Here is a 17,500-nt window from a genome sequence, read left to right as displayed (position 1 = left end):
GAAAGGTCTCTCTCTCATTAGAGGATATAAAAGTAACAAAAATCTTGTTTGTAACCGTGGTTGGCTTTATATTCTGCTGGACTCCAGTTTTAGTCGTGGACATTGTGGATAATTTTCTCGGGTCGGGATGGGAATTGACCCGCGAAACCTATTACATGTATACTATATTTGGTATTTCCAGTTCAGCGATAAACCCCATCATTTACGGCGTCATGAATCCTTCTTATCGGAGAGCCTACTTAAGGTTGTTCGGAATTCATCGTGTGGGACGCGTAGACAAGGAAGTGCCAGCAAATGTACACGATCAGCCAAGAACGAAGACTGGAGAAACACATTTGCGGGAACTGAACAATTCCTCAATCAACTAAGACAGAAAAATGAAGAACCAGGAATCTTGGAGGAACTCACTGGCAAGATCGTGCTTTCCCAGTACTCTTCAACGGTACTTCAGCAAAAGGAAGTGCGATTCCGATTTTGTTTTCGTGTTAGGCCTTGCTTTCATTTGTTTACATTTCCTGTTATCGATACACAGATCCTGGGTCTCCTGGCGTGGCTGCACAGCTCTCGAAATCTACATCAAGAGAACCAACGAAAAGTCACTCGTTGCAAAATGGAATTTCTGACGTTCAGTCAGAAATTGCTCTTCTGACGGCAAGATGTAGAGGCTTGGGTATTGTCTAAGGGTTCTGAGGACTATTTAAGGTTTTGGTGGGAAATATTAATCATTCTACGTCAGTCAGTCTTAGGTTAACTTGCTTTAATTTTATATCATATATTTTATGGTTTACTCTGTTTACATCCTCCACGAGGTCTGGTGCCACAGCATTAGATGAGGAATACGTTTCCACAGATTTTTTGGCCACATCTAAAGGGTGGTTTTTTTAGTGGATTTTCATATCTGGTGTGGCACACCTTTTTCGCTTTTCATGCCTATTATGTCCTCGTCTATCCTTGTAAAGACTGTATAACGATATGTATATGTAGTGTGATCTAGATGACTAACTGGCTCATCCTAAATAAACGATTTCACATTGAATGTCTCGGGTTTAGTGTAGGCAGAATTATACAACTTTCAACCTCTCTTATATAGCGTATGACCTTATATGGAGACTGATTTCGCTGGTCGTTTTGTAAAATTGAAACAGCTCAGAGTTTAATAAAACTTCAGGAAGCAATTATTTTAATCGTGCGTCTCGGAATATGAAATGGGATATAATTTATTCGGCGCTACACCTCCTGCAGGCTATTCGCTATCTCATATCCAACGCACGCTCATAGAGTTATTATTGAATATGTCTGCCTACAAAAAAATATACACTGCTCCTGCGTTACAGACTTTGTGTAAAAATCAGGCTAGAAAATAGACCAATTTCGGTATATTGAAATTCAGTCCTGAACAAAGGGCATCCGTCTCGAGGCTCTGGGGAATGAAGGGTTTGTATGAGTTTGTTCCTCGAGATGATACCTTTTGTTTAGGACTGAATTTTAATATATGGAAATTGGTCTATTCAAAACTCAGGGAATCAGGAAAGTGAATAATGTGAGCACGAAAAGAATGGGGGATTAGGGCGATGGCATATAGGGCAGATTATGTGCCAAGTACGGTTGCTATCCAGATTAAAAGTGCTCTGAAACCTATGAAAAAGGAGAGCTTTCAATCGAAACAAGAGTGTACCGCATACGTAAATTAAACTCCATTCTTAGACTTGTTCTTCTCCTTCCACCCGTTTCGTGTAACCATTGTGAACGAGGCGAGGGGAAAATGACCTGTAACATCCTCACTCAACACCTTGGCTGCGGCACGAGTCTCAATTTTCAGTTGGAGTACTAAGCAAACAGCTCATCACTCCCTGAATGTTGTTTGTGAAACATGTATTACATATTCTGCCTTCCCCTCGGCAGCATTTCTACCATTTAGGCAAACTCGTTTAGCCGTAGTTGCACTGAGATTGCTCTATTGCTGCTAAAATGCTATTTTAAACATATTTTTATTATCCTTGCTGCTTCGAAACGCACCAAACATACCGCTTTTATCATCACTACACGTATTCTTATTCCGGAATAGGGTCAATCGAACGCACCCTAAAATTCCATGGAAACAAAATGAACTGTTTCCCTTGGGACCACTCATTAAGTGATTTGTTGAATAGCACAAAAGAAAAACGTGCAACGGCAACAGCAACGGCGGTCGTCGGTCAACATTTGCGGGTAAAAGTCCACTGTTACCCTCTGACGTCATAGATTTTGCACTGTTGCCGCTCAGAGACTTTTGGCGGGAAACAGTTTTAAATTGTTAAATGTCATGTGAGCTCGAAGTAACCAATGAGAGCACGCGCTGTTGTGAGAAAAAATTCAGCTATGTAACAATGGTGGATATTTACCAAGTCGCGACTTTCACCGACACTGAGGTGACCAATTGTTTTATTATACACCACACAAAAATTAATAATCAGCCGAGTTTACTGATGAAACGAAACGGGAAGCCATTTTGTTACTGTAACGGTTTGAATAGTTTTTTGAACAGCGCGTTTTCCGGCAGTAAGTGCATGTTCAAATGCCTCTTCAGTCATTGGATAGGGGAGATCGGAGAATGATCTGTATTCGTGTAATTAGCAGCTCTTCCATCTTTTAAAAATAAATCTCCTCCGGAGTTCATACATACGTCAATTTAAATGTCTTGTCAGCCTGAATTTACACTCAAATGAGTAAAAGGAAAAAGGAAAGGAAAGGAACTTTATTTAAGTGTCTAGTCGTTCTCGCCCTGGAACACTAATTGGGGACACTGTAAACTGAAATTAACAATTAACACAAATCAAGTCAAATCTAGGTTTTTGAGGAGAGGGGAAACCGGAGTACCCGGAGAAAACCTCTCGGTGAATAGTAGAGAAGCAACAAACTGAACCCACATATGACGCCGGATCTGGGAATCGAACCCGGGCCACATTGGTGGGAGGCGAGCGCTCTCACCACTGAGCCATCCCTGCACCCCTGCAAAATGCAGTCAAAAGTGGATAAGCTCGCAAGCTCGGTTCCCTGTCGTAAGCGCCTTCTTTTCGCTGCTTCTTTAAGTGACTGCATCACTGGATTTTTGCTGTTTTCTGGTTCAAACCGCGCATAATTCACTCCTATTAATTGCCTTTATTTAAGCATAAAATACATTTTGCTAATATAAAACGATGTTGAAGATCCTTAACCATTACTTCAAGACTCAAAGTGAGAAATTGAACAAATTGGCCATTTTTTTGCTGTAGTCTGTTACAGTCCTTGTCATGATCCGTAACGACAGGAGACATGTGTCTAAGTAAAGCAACATTTCTCAATTTATCAAATCACAATGGCATTTTACAATGTGATCAAAATAGGCATGGCAACCACTTTGAGTAGAATTCATAACTGTGAGATCTTCCACCAATGATGCCTTTCTCACTCATTTAAAGCATATTATGTCAGCTATATTACACATACTCTTATTTTAAGAACTGAAAACAAATTCACCTGTCGCCTTTGTGTGTTGAAATAAATACTTGCTGTTTCTTTTATTTCAACACACGAAGGATATTGAAAAACCATTAAACAAAGGAGACAGGTGAATCAGTTGTAACTACCTTACTTGAAAATTGGAAAATGCTCCTTGTATCATTGTACTTATTTTGAGCGGTACCAGAATTTAGGATTATTCTTTTTAGTTATTTCATATGGCTGTGAAGATCGGATTACTTTGTCCCTTTCGCCTGGTTCAAAATAGATGGTTGTCTTTAACCCCGGAAATGAATTTAAAAACAATTTGACGATTTCCAATTTATCTTGGATGAAACTTCCACATTATTGACGAACACACGTCAGAATTTCAAAGCCTTATTGTGAAACTTAGCCAGTACCGTTCAAGTGCATATATCAGAACCAAAATCATGTTTCCAGCAAATGCTTGCTTTAGAAACCTGCTTCAGAAACTGAATCAACTGTGGAAAGAAATACAAAATTACTCAGTTACTTTTACTGCAGGGAAGGACCTTTATCAGCTCTGTGTTAACTCTTCTGTAATATCTCACTTTTAACATGTCATTCTATATAAGATAGTTTAATGACTGCAACTTAAACACCATCTTGAATCGTAAGTTAAATTCATTGACTTCAAATCAGAGAAGCCGCCAAATACCTCGCGATCATTGCCTACATGGTTATTTTTTTTCTTAGGAATTGACAAGTTAAATTTTTGGAAGTCTCAAGTGATTTTAAAATCATAGGATTTATAGTCACTTACCCATGCTGAATAAAACGACAAAGGCGTTTATGCAATGTCTTCATTGTACTGAATTAATAACCAAGCCTTATAAGTGCATCATCAATTTTATTTCGAAGTGTATTTGACAAATGGGAAGAGATAATAAGACTGTCACCCGTTTTACACAAAAGGGCTTCACTGACCTGAAGTAGACTGGCGGTTATATCACTGATCAGCAAAATGGTTTCTTCTTCAACGATAATCGCAGACGGATCCCCTCTTTATGAAGAACTCGCAACCCGCCCGATTTCCTCCATTATTGGCGAATCGTTTTTATACGCTTTTATCGTATCCGTCGGCACTCTTGGTAATGTTGCAGTTTTGTTGGTTTTGTATAAAAATCACCGTCTTCGCAACATTACAGCTTATTTTGTGATTTCCTTGGCCATATCTGATATCATCATGTTGTCCCTCTGCGCACCATTTTCTATTGGTGTTCTAATCGTTGGAGATTGGATTTTTGGGTACCTTCTTTGTCAGATCCAGGGATTCCTTGTTTTCTGGGTAGCTTGCGCTTCACTTGGCACCCTTGCTTTGGTAGCGATAAACCGGTGAGTGGGAGTTCTTTCCTTAGTCCAAATTAAACTTGAGTGATTTGTGATTTTCTATCTTTTCTAAATCAGACAAAAAGGAGTCACTGAGACCGCTCGTCTGACTTCCACCTCACCCAACAATACGTGGAGTTTAAGAAACCGCGACGGCTAAGGTGACGAAAACGTCACTTCAAAATATAAGTTTGAGCTATCCTGAGTGTTTCACGATGTTTCCATCTTGTTTATGTTCTGCAATATGGGTGGCTGAGTATCCTATAACCACATTGGTACGTAAGGATTTAAAGAATAGAGAAAAAAGGAAAGATTCACTGTCTGTCCATGTTGTCGTCAAAACCTGAAAATTGATCATTTTACGCTGTTATGTCGAGTAAAGGAGAGAAATGTACAAAAGCACGAGCCGCACGGTCATTTTTTCCTCTTTTAACCAATAATATTACTGCTTTTTGGCTTTGTCGTTGCAGTAGCCGTCGTCGTTTCTTAAACTCTCTAATTTATAGCAAGAATCATAGTAGATAAAGCTCATCTCACTTTGGAATGGATTTCGTTAAAATGTCGAAAAACGAGGTTAATCTTTCCTCGTGTTTGTCCAAATTTATTGCCAAATGTTTGCCCCAACAATTTGAAGGAAGTGTTCAAATTTGGCTTGACTTCACAACCTATCATCTCTTTATTTTTGACAAGATTTCTGAAAAAAAATTAGTATAAGAGAAAAGTCTTACACCACGAAACACTATCACAACAAAAACTGTGAGTGCTCCTTTCTACCTTTTCTAGACTTTTTCTCGGGCAAGCATATTCTTGGTTTTCACATGACGTCACGACCGCCATGTTGGTGCCCCTAAACAAAGAAAAGGCGGCCATGTTGGTGCCCCGACCAAATCCTCCGGGAATTTAACTCTATTATTATGCAAACGCTTCCTTTTGTTTTCGTTGAAAAACATGGCTGTTGGTCACGTGAGTGAAAACCAGCAATTAGCGCGGTTTAACTTGAACTTATCTTACCTCAGTAGCATAGCGCTATTATTTTTGCATCTTCCTGTGAATATAACAGTAACAGCTGATATTTCTCTGGATAATTTTGATCAACTAATGTTCATCTTTTTGGAAAGTACACCTTGAATATTTGATGCTTTTATAGTTAATAGCAAATATGACTCAAAATTCAAACTCATCTAAGGTTTCAAGTTCAAAAGTTGCGTCGATATACAGTAAAAACCTTTTAAATTTATTTTTTTAACGGACCGGAGGGAACGTGTAGCTGCTTCCCCTCGCCCTGTCATGTAATATCTGTGGAGGTCCTTTTCCCGTCAAGTTGATTACTATTGGTCACGCGCTTGTCAGGCTATTTATTTATTTAATAATTTATTTACATGTTTTTCAGTGTCTCGGCTTTTTCGGTCCAATACTAGGTACAAATCAACTGTAAAACGTAGAATTTTTCAAGATGGCGGCACCGGAAAATTCGAAAATTAAGCGTATCTAAAATTGGCTATTTATAATACCAACACTTGTTTTGGATAATTTTTGAACTTATTTAAAGTTTAAGGTTTTTCTTTACAAGGAGTAGAAGTTCCCTTCAGTGCACACACGCCCTTTGTAGCTAATGACGGAACAAGTAGTAAACCCGTCGCATAACAAAACCATAGCAGTACTTTTGGTTCCCACGAATAAGTCTTAAAAATTACAGCGCGTTGCAATTTCGGACACGTCCGTCCCAAAGAGAATTGATATAAGCCACGTTTTAATAGCAACTGTTTCTCATTTTCAAGTACTTAGCTAGTTGCTATTCATTAGTTTCACCGACTTAAAAAACAATGAGAATAAGTTATTTAGCGTTATTGTAGCAGGACCCTGAAAAGAGACCTTAAACCAAAGAAGTCGAGACCAAGCTGAGACCCTTTTTTACCTGAGCATACGCAGACTGAGATTAAGTACTATATTGCCTTCTTTTAGGTATTTCCACATCGTTAAAACCTCGATGTATAGAGTCATTTTCACTTCAGCCAAAGCCAAACTTATAGTCCTCGGAGGCTGGATTGCAGCCTTATCAACTCCTTTGACATACACCGCCGCTGGTAAGGATTACGTGTTTCAACCCGGGAAATTCTTTTGTTACTTTGAGTCCAAGTTTTCGTTGCTGATTCTTCCATTCTATATCTTCATCGGAATATCAATGGTAATTTTGATCGTTTGCTACCTAAGAGTTTTCAAAGCGCTTAAAATCCATGAGAGAACTGTGGCAATGAATCTCCGGAACGGAAATGCAAGGAAGGTCTCTCTCTCATTAGAGGATATAAAAGTAACAAAAATCTTGTTTGTAACCGTGGTTGCCTTTATCTTCTGCTGGACTCCAATTTTAGTCCTGGATGTTGTGGATAACTTTCTCGGGTCGGGATGGCAATTGACCCGCGAAACCTATTACATGTATACTATATTTGGCATTTCCAGTTCAGCGATAAACCCTATCATTTATGGCGTCATGAATCCTTCTTATCGGAGAGCGTACTTAAGGTTGCTCGGAATTCATCGTGTGGGACGCGTAGACAGGGAAGTGCCAGCGAACGTACACGATCAGCCAAGAATGAAGACTGGAGAAACACATTTGCGGGAACTGAACAATTCCTCAGTCCACTAAAACAGAAAAATGAAGAACAAGGAATCCTGGAAAAACTAAATGGCAAGATCATGCTTCCCCAGTACTGTTCATCGGTACTTCAGCAAAAGGAAGTGCGATTCCGATTTTGTTTTCGTGTTAGGCCTTGCTTTCGTTCATAAATTTAAGCTTTAGTTTTGTTTGCATTTCCTGTTATCGATACCCAGATCCTGGGTCTCCTGGCGAGGCTGCACCGCTCTCGAAATCTACACCAAGAGAACCACCGAAAAGTCACCCATTGCAAATATACAACTTTCAACCTCTCTTATCGGCTTATATATCGTATGACCTTATATGGAGACTGATTTCGATGGTCGTTTTGTAGAACTGAAACAGCTCAGAGTTTAATAAAACTTTATGATGCAATTATTTCAATCGTGCTTCTTGAATATGAAATGGTTATACTTTATTCGGCGCCACGCCTCCTGTAGGCCATTTACTGTCTCATATCCAACGCACGACTCATTCTGACGTTTTGACAAATACTGAGCCCATTTTGGCATGGCCTCTAGCGTTAGCCACGCAGGGATCCTCATCATGATGACGGTTTGCTTCGTAAAGTGGGACGCTTACTCGATGTTGATGGCGGAGATCATACTTTGCCTTTCTCTTGTGGATCACATGTTCCAAGCATGATGGCATTTGTAGATTCTATAGATTAGTTAAGGGGGTTATCATAATCTTGTACACGATACAACGTAAGATAGTCCCGTGAGATGACATGTGGTTACTAGTAAAAAATACGAAACCTTTAAAGATTGAAGAAATAAAAGGAAATAGATTAACATTGGCATCAAACATGTCGATAATTTCCGAGTTCACTTCAACTTCTTTTTCACAGCAAGTTGAAGCCCGAGGTGCTGTGGTTATTAGTTCTACTTTTCGTGTGACTTAAGTACTATACCAATCTCGACCCCAGAGCTCTTCTCTTGACTGAGGGAGAGAAGAGCTCTGGGTAACCCTGAAACAAAGCGTCTTGTCAATGGTTTTCGTGAACAACAATCAAAAGCGTCTCTAATTGGTGCATTCACGTTAGCACGAGGAGTGAGCAAGCGCCGTAAGGTACAAATAGCCAATTTTTGGCTATAAGAACACTACGGCGAATGTTCTCCAAGATAGAGTTTCCCAGAGCCTTAGGTCGATGCGAGGCTCTGGTGACGAGAATGGTACTATACGTGAGAAAGACTTGTGAATCACCAAATTCAGCATGACTGAGGTCAATATAAACTAACCGCTTGATTCATTACCGTCCCTTTGAGATGCTTTCGCGGACGTTAAGCCCTATCGGACAGGGTTGGTATCTGGCGATATGCGAAATGTGAGATCCTTTCGCAGACGCCACATGCCTTTTTTTCAATCGGAATACTCATATTTAACGGTCACTTTGGTTCAGCCTGACAGCTTTTTTTAATTCTATTTCACAAAGCCTGTGATAAAGTTTTTACAAACGGATAAATCAATGAAGCGAAAATAAACCAAAAGACTACAAAACGTAGCGGGCTGCAAGCTTCTCTTCTAATTCCCTGTTAGCAGAGGTCTCCTTTCTTTTTGCGTTGCGTCAGCCCAGCGAACGCAAAAGAAAAGAGACCTCTGTTTGCAGGGAACTGTTCTAATATTCTGCGTAACAAGATCTTACCGCGTATCTTAATTCCTGCATTCGCGCATAACCACAATTCCTTGTGGCTTTAACCACAATCCGCTGCGTTTCGAAGAAAAAGTGTGTTCTTCTCCCGATTAGAGAGCTGCCTCGTGCGGCAGCAAAAACTGTGCTCTAGAAATCGTGTGAACTTGATCTATTACCTGTAACTGTCCTTGGGAACTGTCTACGCATGATTCTTTCCAACTTCATCTTCGATTATCAATAGCGTCCTCATGAATGGTGTTGATATGTTAGTGAGGCTACGAGTACGCCCACATTGCATGCCTATGTAGTTCGACCATGTGCTCGATGTAAGATGGGACTGTTTATTAAACCGTTTGTTTGTGTTCAATCCTCGCCTGAACTCTATACTTTAACGAAGTAAATCAACAAATGGTACAACACCAAATGCTGCAAGAGTTTCTGCATTAACACCCCTACTCAAGAAAAAAACGTCGCCTTTGAATTGAAGTTTTTACGATACACTCGAACAAATCTCCTTCACACTGCATGGACGCAGCCACTTGCAGAGGATTTGTGAACCGAGAGCCCAAAGTCACTAGCCGAAATTTGATTACAATCTTGCCCCATACATCGCCTTGGAGGCATTTCAAGGAGAAAGGCCTCCGTCTCTCACCAAATGCTTAGAAACTACAAAGTAGGCACGTTTGTTTGCCGCGATGGGCATATGACGTCACATCCTCTCGGATTCAACTATTTCGAATCTCTTTAATGGCGCTCGTCCATTTTTGAAATTTGCAAAGGCGGACGACCGAGGCTTCAAAACGCAAATAAAACTATCAGACTTCCCAAGCCTATTTCGAAATAAAACTTGGCAGGGTAAGCATTCGACACTTATATTTTCCAAAAATGTAAAGAAAAGGAAAGGTGTAATCTTGATCATAGTAGCACTTTACAATTTCCGTCCAATTTCAGGTTTGGATCTCTATAGGCTCCTTTTTCAAGTGCAATAGAAATGAAGATTAGGCGCCCTTCGCTGAGTAGGGACGATGGACTCGAACTTCCAAGGAACTATGACGGTGAATTCCCATCAAAGGCACCTCTGAACGTGTGGTTACAGGGCTTAGAGCTGTGTAGCCACGCCTTCTCCACCTTGGGCAACCTGAGCTCTTATATGCTATCTGGGCGCATATTGTATGTATCTGATAAGGAGCGAGAGAAAGATTGCAATGATTACGTAGTGTACCATTTAGCATCTTTCACGAAGGTCATTGTCTGTGACTTGTTTGTTTGAATAACATCTTAATTTTGCGTCCAATGACATCATCTTTTTTTTTCTCATTTACATAATGTAAATACAAAATTGCCAACGAGTCAGCCAAGGAGAGACGCGAGGCTGACGACGCAGCAGCCTTAGTAGAGCGGAAGTGCGAGAGAGTTGTGTATGCAGAAAAAAATTTCGAGTGCTCCAGAGAATATGAAATGAAAGATAAAGTAAGGGAACAAAGTGAGACGATTTGAACATATGCGGTTTTCGTTCATGTTTACTTCATAGTTGATCTGGTAATAATCAAATATATTTTAATGTTACACAACTCTTACATATGCCCGGAAATTGATAAAATAGTGCACGGCATTAGTTGACGGACTTTGACAATGAGGGCATGTGGATGTGACTTGGTTATAAGTTCGAGTGTTCTTTTGGTGTGGTGATTTAAGTGATTTCTTGGGGACAATAAAACTGTTGAAACTACTCTTGGTCCCGGGGGGGGGGGGGGGGGACTCCCATATGAAACAGACGGGGATGCTCGTCGTCTCGCTTAGGGGTGTAAATTTTGGATTTTGGTCTCGCTTAGGGTGTTCCGGGCAAAGCGCCAATATTTTAAGCCGCCAAGGTCTTGTTTAGGGCTCCACGAAGAAACACAGAATTACGCGAAGAGAAACAGAAGTCAAATTTTCTTTTTAACTTGTTTTTAGGGGTCAAAATGTGCTTAAGCCACGCCCAGATTGGTCTCCTTTAGGGGTCACGAAAAGCTTGAGCCACGCCCAGATAGTCTCCTTTAGGGGTTAAATTCAAAATTTCCGACGAGCATCCCCGTCTGTTCCATATGGGAGTCCCCCCCCCCCCCGGGCTCTTGGTTTGTGCGCCTTACACAAAGGGCTGCTTATCTTATGACTTCAAGAATCAATAAAAGCGCTCGTTTTGATGCGTGATGTCATTAGACTAACTGGCATGACGCGACATCGTTAAGGTGGATACTGATCGTGTGTTCGAAGGTGACAATACATTTTTCCATTTCTCTAACCATTGTGCTGTGTACACTTGCTTTGAGTGTTCATTAATATTTATTTTCGAACCAGCGTGTTCTATATTGAGTGAACGAGCTCAAGACTGAACCAGTGTATGTGTTCCTATCGGCCGCTGTTGTCAATTTTGGCCCGCGTGCCATTGTCGATTTGCGTTTTGTGACCATTGAGTTGTGAACGATTTAATTCAATTTTCAAAGCAAATAATATTGTCTGTAAAATACACTATGAAACGATTAATTGGACATATAATTCATGGCTGTATCTTTCAAAATAAAAATTCTACAAGTGAAACAATTTTCAAATGTCATGCAAGAGAGTTTGATATGACAAGACAAGACATAACAAGACATGTTTCACACTGAAATTGTACATGCCATTGATTTTATCTAACTTAATTATTGTATTTACGTCTGTTAAAGCTACAGACGTTCAAAAATTTCAGCATTACTTTCAATAATGTTTTTGCAAAACACTTTGACATTTACACTTATTTTTCGCCCCGTTCCTTTTCGCTCCATAACCCCAACTGCGGAGCGTGGTCCCAGGCTAAAGCGCGTTTGAATTTTTTTCAAAGACGAACAAAATTGCACGATCCCGTAGGGCGATTGTAATAATTTGTAGTTTCTAGTTGCAAGAGAACAAATCATGCGATTATTATTAATGATATACATACAAAAATTACACCTTTATTGCATTAATTTTAATTATCTGCACTAATTTCAGTTTACTGCACTCTGTTTGGGATTAATTGACGTACTCTCAGCCAACAATATGTGCACTATGTGAATATCATTCTTCCTCATTTTTAGATGTGGCTGAAGGGAATTAAGGCAAGGTTAGAATCGAGACAGTGCCAGTCATCGGTAACCCTTTAATATGGCTCAGAGGCGGCCCTGATCTTTTGCAGGGAGTTAACTTGTGGCCTTCTTTAATTGCTAGCTTGCTGGCCTTCGCACGGCCATTTTTGGCTTCACGTATTCAAAGCTTTCGCTTTCAACGGGCGAGCAATGTCTTCTTGAAGAACCAACGACAATCTTTCAGTTTAACTCTTTAACAGCGATTCTCCGGGGGTTCCCTCACTCTCTGGCACTGAGGAGTTGATGAAAACGCAGTTAAAGCTACTTTGGCCACCGAAAATCCCTCAGTATCTACGCATGCCTCTTTAATTTTGCCCCGATCAGTTCTTCCTCGCCGGTGTCCTCATTGGGGTATTCGAGTTTTTCGTGTTCTTTGGTTTTGGTGGCTGTTTCTTCCCGGCTTTTGAAATTAGGCATAAGCACGGCTTTGTTGCTTCGGATACTGAATTTTATTCGCGGACCAATGCTTCGTCTTTTGTTTCATCTCAAGGTCGATCACTTACGCTGTTCCTTCTTTTGTTCCTCCCTTGATGACCTCGCATTTTCCCGACACAAGCTTAATAGAGATTCCACTCAGTTCAAGTCTTGTTACCGTCCCCTCTGGCGCTACAAGTAGCACCTCGCTGACCAGTTCTTATCAAGCTTATCTCTCCACTAGCCTTTCGTCTTTGGTCTTGGTCTTACCCCAGCACCGGCTAAAACTGTCGACAAGATTGTGACAGGGAGATACATCCAACTGAGTGACCTGTTGTCCTTCACCATCGTGCACGCCTAACCGCAATCCCATGTGCTTTTGGGTGGCATCCAGGCCTTAAGAAAAGTCGCCATCGGATCGAAGTTATCGTATCGTGGACCGAAGGCTTTTCTATTTTTATGATGATTCTTGCTTCCTACTTCCCTTGCCGACGGAAAGACCTGACATGTTATAATTACTGATTATCCGCACTTGTCGTCAATTCAACGGGCGCGTCTGGCTTACCTAAGATAGAGCCTTTCGTGAGCAGGCAGCAGCTTCCAATCTTGTTGACTGTTCGTCAATGAATGTGCAGCTGTACAACTTTTGTGCCACAGGCACTCATTTCGTGGCATAGCTCTCACAGGCAAAGAACAAGTGAACGATGTCCAGAACAACCATGTGAACATTGGTGGAGTCAAATTAGAAATGTTTGTTGATTTTGGTGCCACAAGTAACATCATTAGTGAAGACAGATGGGAAGAACTTAAGGCCCAGAAAATACTGTGCAACTCTAATGAAGCACCTCCAAATGAAAGAAGACTGTATGCTTATGCTCCAGACAAACCTCTGTCAATCAAGGGATCTTTCACATGTGAAATCAAAGCTGCATGGAAACTGAAGGGGTGACTCAAGCTAGATTTTTAGCTGTTAGAGGAGCAAGCGCGAATATGCCTGCATGCACTCTTTTTAATGAACAAAACAAAGGACCAAACCTCTGAGTATTATCACATGACCTGTATATTGGGAAAACAAAATATACAAGCGAAAAAGGTCTATTAGCGCTTCAGCGCTAGAACGACTTGGAACTTAAATAAAGTTCCTTCCTTTTCTTTCCTTTCTCTTGCTGATACACTTGGTTACTCTAAGCAAAGTAATCATCAACTTGAAATTTTATTGAAACCCCTGCTTGAGGGGGCGGCAGGGGCATCCAACGAATCTGTTCCTCACATTATCTGTTCCCCGGAGGAATCTTGCTGGCTGGCAAAAATACAGGTGTTTCGATGAGCTGGCTGGGAAATTTTGTTATTGATAGAGGTTTTGCCTGGGAATTACTAAATTTTTTTAGCATTTCAACCCGAGCTGGATGTAGAAACTCTGAAGACTGAGGACGACTAAAAAAAAAAAAAGAACCCTTTCCCTCTCCCAGAGAATAGTCACAAACCTACGACGGCTGGTCAGAGTGATCGCGCTTGCGGAGAAAACCTGTTTTGTCCCGGTTTTGCCGCTTTTGTTCGGTCGTTTTGGATTGAGGGATTTGAAAGCGCGCGGAATTCCTGGCTGGGAAATAAATTTGATCCGCTGGCTGGGAAACCAACCAATTTTATCTAGCTGGCTGGGAAATTCCTTGTGTGTCTTGCTGGGAAAAAGGAACAGATAATGTTTTCCAAGCAACACTGAAAAACACCTGAAAATGCCTTAATAACATTTATTTTCATTAACTGGGGTATAATAATACATTTTACAGCAAATTGGTCGTTGGGTGCCCCATGGGGCGGTACGGTCCTTCCCTTTTTCACTCAGAAATTGCGATAAACGCTTTCCCCTAAAAAAACACTGCATTTATTTTCTATAAGAATAAATACAGATTTTTCAATTATCAAATAATTTTCTTTTTTTTTAATGTTTTTGCGCTGGATTTTTCGTATCTACTCCTTGATAAGCATCACTTATTATTACAATGGAAGAAGCAGGCTACTGAAAGGATCGAGCTCAAATGCGGCATATTTCTCATCATCCCCGGAGCTTCTCAGTCCGGAAACGAAACACTACTTACTTTTTGTTTCGTTTCCTCAGAAACGAAACGTATTTAGTTTGACTTCAGGGTGAACTGTTTACACAATGAGGTTGAGTGGCCAATCAAAACAGTGTTTGTTGAACTGAAAATTTAAATATCTATGAGATGCAAAAACAAACTTGCGAACACGTGAACCTGCATTATCGCAAACCATAAAGCTCACAAACACAAACGCGAAGGAAATGTTTAATAAATATGAAGTGTTTTACTATCTGAATGATTGTGGGTGAGATTAACCCATTGACTCCTGGGGGTTCCCCATTGACGAGCAAAATCGTCTAGCGTTAGACAGAGTAAAATACTAAGTATCGCCGGTTTAGGTGTGAATGGGTTAACCCATTGACTCCTGGGGGTTCCCCATTGACGAGTAAAATCGTCTGGCGTTAGACACTGTAAAATACTAAGTATGGCCGGTTTAGGGGTGAATGGGTTAACCCATTGACTCCTGGGGGTTCCCCATTGACGAGTAAAATCGTTTGGCATTAGACAGAGTAAAATACTAAGTATGGCCGATTTAGGGGTGAATGGGGTAGCCCATTGACTCCTGGGGGTTCCCCATTGACGAGTAAAATCGTCTGGCGTTAGACAGAGTAAAATACTAAGTATGGCCGGTTTAGGGGTGAATGGGTTAACCCATTGACTCCTGGGGGTTCCCCATTGACGAGTAAAATCGTTTGGCATTAGACAGAGTAAAATACTAAGTATGGCCGATTTAGGGGTGAATGGGGTAGCCCATTGACTCCTGGGGGTTCCCCATTGACGAGTAAAATCGTTTGGCATTAGACAGTAAAATACTAAGTATGGCCAGTTTAGGGGTGAATGTGTTAACCCATTGACTCCTGGGGGTTCCCCATTGACGAGTAGAATCCTCTGGCATTAGACAGAGTAAAATACTAAGTATGGCCGGTTTAGAGGTGAATGGGTTAAGCCCTTGACTCCAGGGGGTTTCCCATTGACGAGTAAAATCGTCTGGCATTAGACAGAGTAAAATATTAAGTATGGCCGGTTTAGGGGTGAATGGGTTAATATTGTTGAAAATCTTCGTGTTAATGTGTAATGTAAACAATCTTTGCACTAGTAAGTCGTAGCAATAAATTCGGTTAACCAGGCTCCAACTTCATTTTACAAAAGAATGACAAAACAAATCATTTTCTGTCGTTAAAAACTATGGCTACCATTAATCAATTTCCAGAAAGAACACGACTAAAAATTCCTGTCATCTTTATGAAACTGCTCGCGTATAAAATTTCAACCCACGTATGCAAATTAGTTAATATTTACACAACAAGATGAATCCACAAAGACTGAAAACTCTCGCAAAAACATTTTCCAGCCAAACTTTTTATTGAAACAAACAACATATTTGCTATTTTTTTAGATAAGCTTAAAGAAGTATTGTTGGCTTCCTAAATGAACTTCATTTTACGCAAGAATTGCCGTCATCGTTGTGAAAACTGCTCCGATATCAAATTTCAAACCACGTGGTCAAATTAGTTAATATTTACACAACATGATGAATCCACAAAGGCAGAAAAATCTCGCAAAAACCTTTTCCAGCCAAAACTTTTATTGACACAAACAACATATTTGCTATAAGAGGCAAAAAACACACCTTCCTATTTCATTCCGAGCGTGCAAACAGCGACACACTGCGTGTCAAAAACCTATCATACACAACTAAATAAATTCTCACCGGAGTTCAGGATCAAACCCTTCCCTGAAGAACCTTTTCCTTGAATGATCTAGCTGTTTTCTGGTGCAAATCACTCATAATTCACTCCCATTAAGTGCCTTTATACGTTTTCCTGATATAAAACGCTCTGGCCTCAGTTTTTCTGTGAGAGATATTTGTTTTAGGTCCTTAACGATTACTTCAAGACTCAAAGCGAGGACTTGAACAAATAGTTTTTTTTTTGGCTATAGTCTGTGACAGTCCTCGTTATGATCCGTAACGACAGGAGACAGTTGTCTAAGTGAAGTAACATTTTTCAATTTATCAACTCACAATGGCATTCTACAATGGGATCAAAATAGGCGTAGCAACCACTTTGAGTAGAATTCATTAGTGTGACATCTTCCACCATTGATGGCTATCTCACTCATTTAAAGCATATGTCAACTATATTACATATACTCTCTGACATTTCTCTCTTTTTAAGAACTGAAAACAAATTCACCTGTCGCCTTTGTTTGATGATTTTTTAATATCCTTCGTACTATTTGAATATAGTAAAAATATTTTTATCATTAAGCAATACCTTAATTGCATGAGCATTATTCCTTCAAGTTATTTTATATGGCTTTAAAGACAAGACTTGAAAATCGCGGGATCGCTTTCACACTTTTGTCCGGTTCAAAATAAATGGTTGTTTTTGACAATGTCATGAATAATCAAACATTTGCCGCAATGACGATTTCCATGACTTTTTAGTTGAAACTTCGGAGTTACTGATTGAAAGGCGTTTATGCAATGTATTCATTGACTGAAGTGATGCTCAGACTTATCAGGACAATTTAAGAAATGTCTCATGTAGACACCTGGCAAGTCTGCAGTATTTGCGTTCATTTAAACGATTTTAGAGCAAAAGAGAGACTTTTCGCAGTCAGTTTACCAGTTTCAGCACTCGGACTCCTTCAATTTGGCTACTGTCTGTTTGTCTGCTGTTATGTGGTCTCATCGATCAGTAGTTCATTCAGATGATGGTGCCAAGCC

General features: G+C 40.3%; 3 protein-coding genes across 3 annotated transcripts in view; all 3 read left to right on the top strand.

The window, feature by feature from the left end:
* The window catches only part of LOC138010638 (melatonin receptor type 1A-like), a 2,855-nt gene extending 1,670 nt beyond the window's left edge, over positions 1 to 1,185 (top strand). Inside the window, exon 2 of the mRNA XM_068857612.1 lies at positions 1 to 1,185. This exon is cut by the window's left edge and continues 314 nt beyond it. Coding sequence (XP_068713713.1) covers positions 1 to 368 — 368 coding nt within the window. The 3' untranslated portion in view covers positions 369 to 1,185.
* Positions 1 to 17,500, top strand: part of LOC138011569 (dynein axonemal heavy chain 6-like) — a 142,303-nt gene that overhangs the window by 5,469 nt on the left and 119,334 nt on the right. The window lies entirely within an intron of this gene.
* On the top strand, positions 4,463 to 7,754 carry LOC138010045 (melatonin receptor type 1A-like). Its single transcript, XM_068857011.1, has 2 exons — positions 4,463 to 4,833; positions 6,790 to 7,754. Exons 1-2 carry the CDS (start codon positions 4,463 to 4,465, stop codon positions 7,469 to 7,471), a joined length of 1,053 nt encoding a protein of 350 aa, XP_068713112.1. The 3' UTR covers positions 7,472 to 7,754.

The sequence above is a fragment of the Montipora foliosa genome, chromosome 7, assembly GCF_036669935.1.
Source record: "Montipora foliosa isolate CH-2021 chromosome 7, ASM3666993v2, whole genome shotgun sequence".
Lineage (NCBI taxonomy): Eukaryota > Metazoa > Cnidaria > Anthozoa > Scleractinia > Acroporidae > Montipora > Montipora foliosa.
Note: the sequence above shows the minus strand (reverse complement) of the source record. Positions and strands in the feature narration are given on the sequence as shown.

Bases quoted from the DNA above. Each gene is read 5' to 3' on its own strand.
- LOC138010045 (XM_068857011.1), top strand. From the start codon at position 4,463: ATGGTTTCTTCTTCAACGATAATCGCAGACGGATCCCCTCTTTATGAA. The intron at 4,834-6,789 runs GTGAGTGGGAGT...GCCTTCTTTTAG, and splicing joins GCTTTGGTAGCGATAAACCG to GTATTTCCACATCGTTAAAA.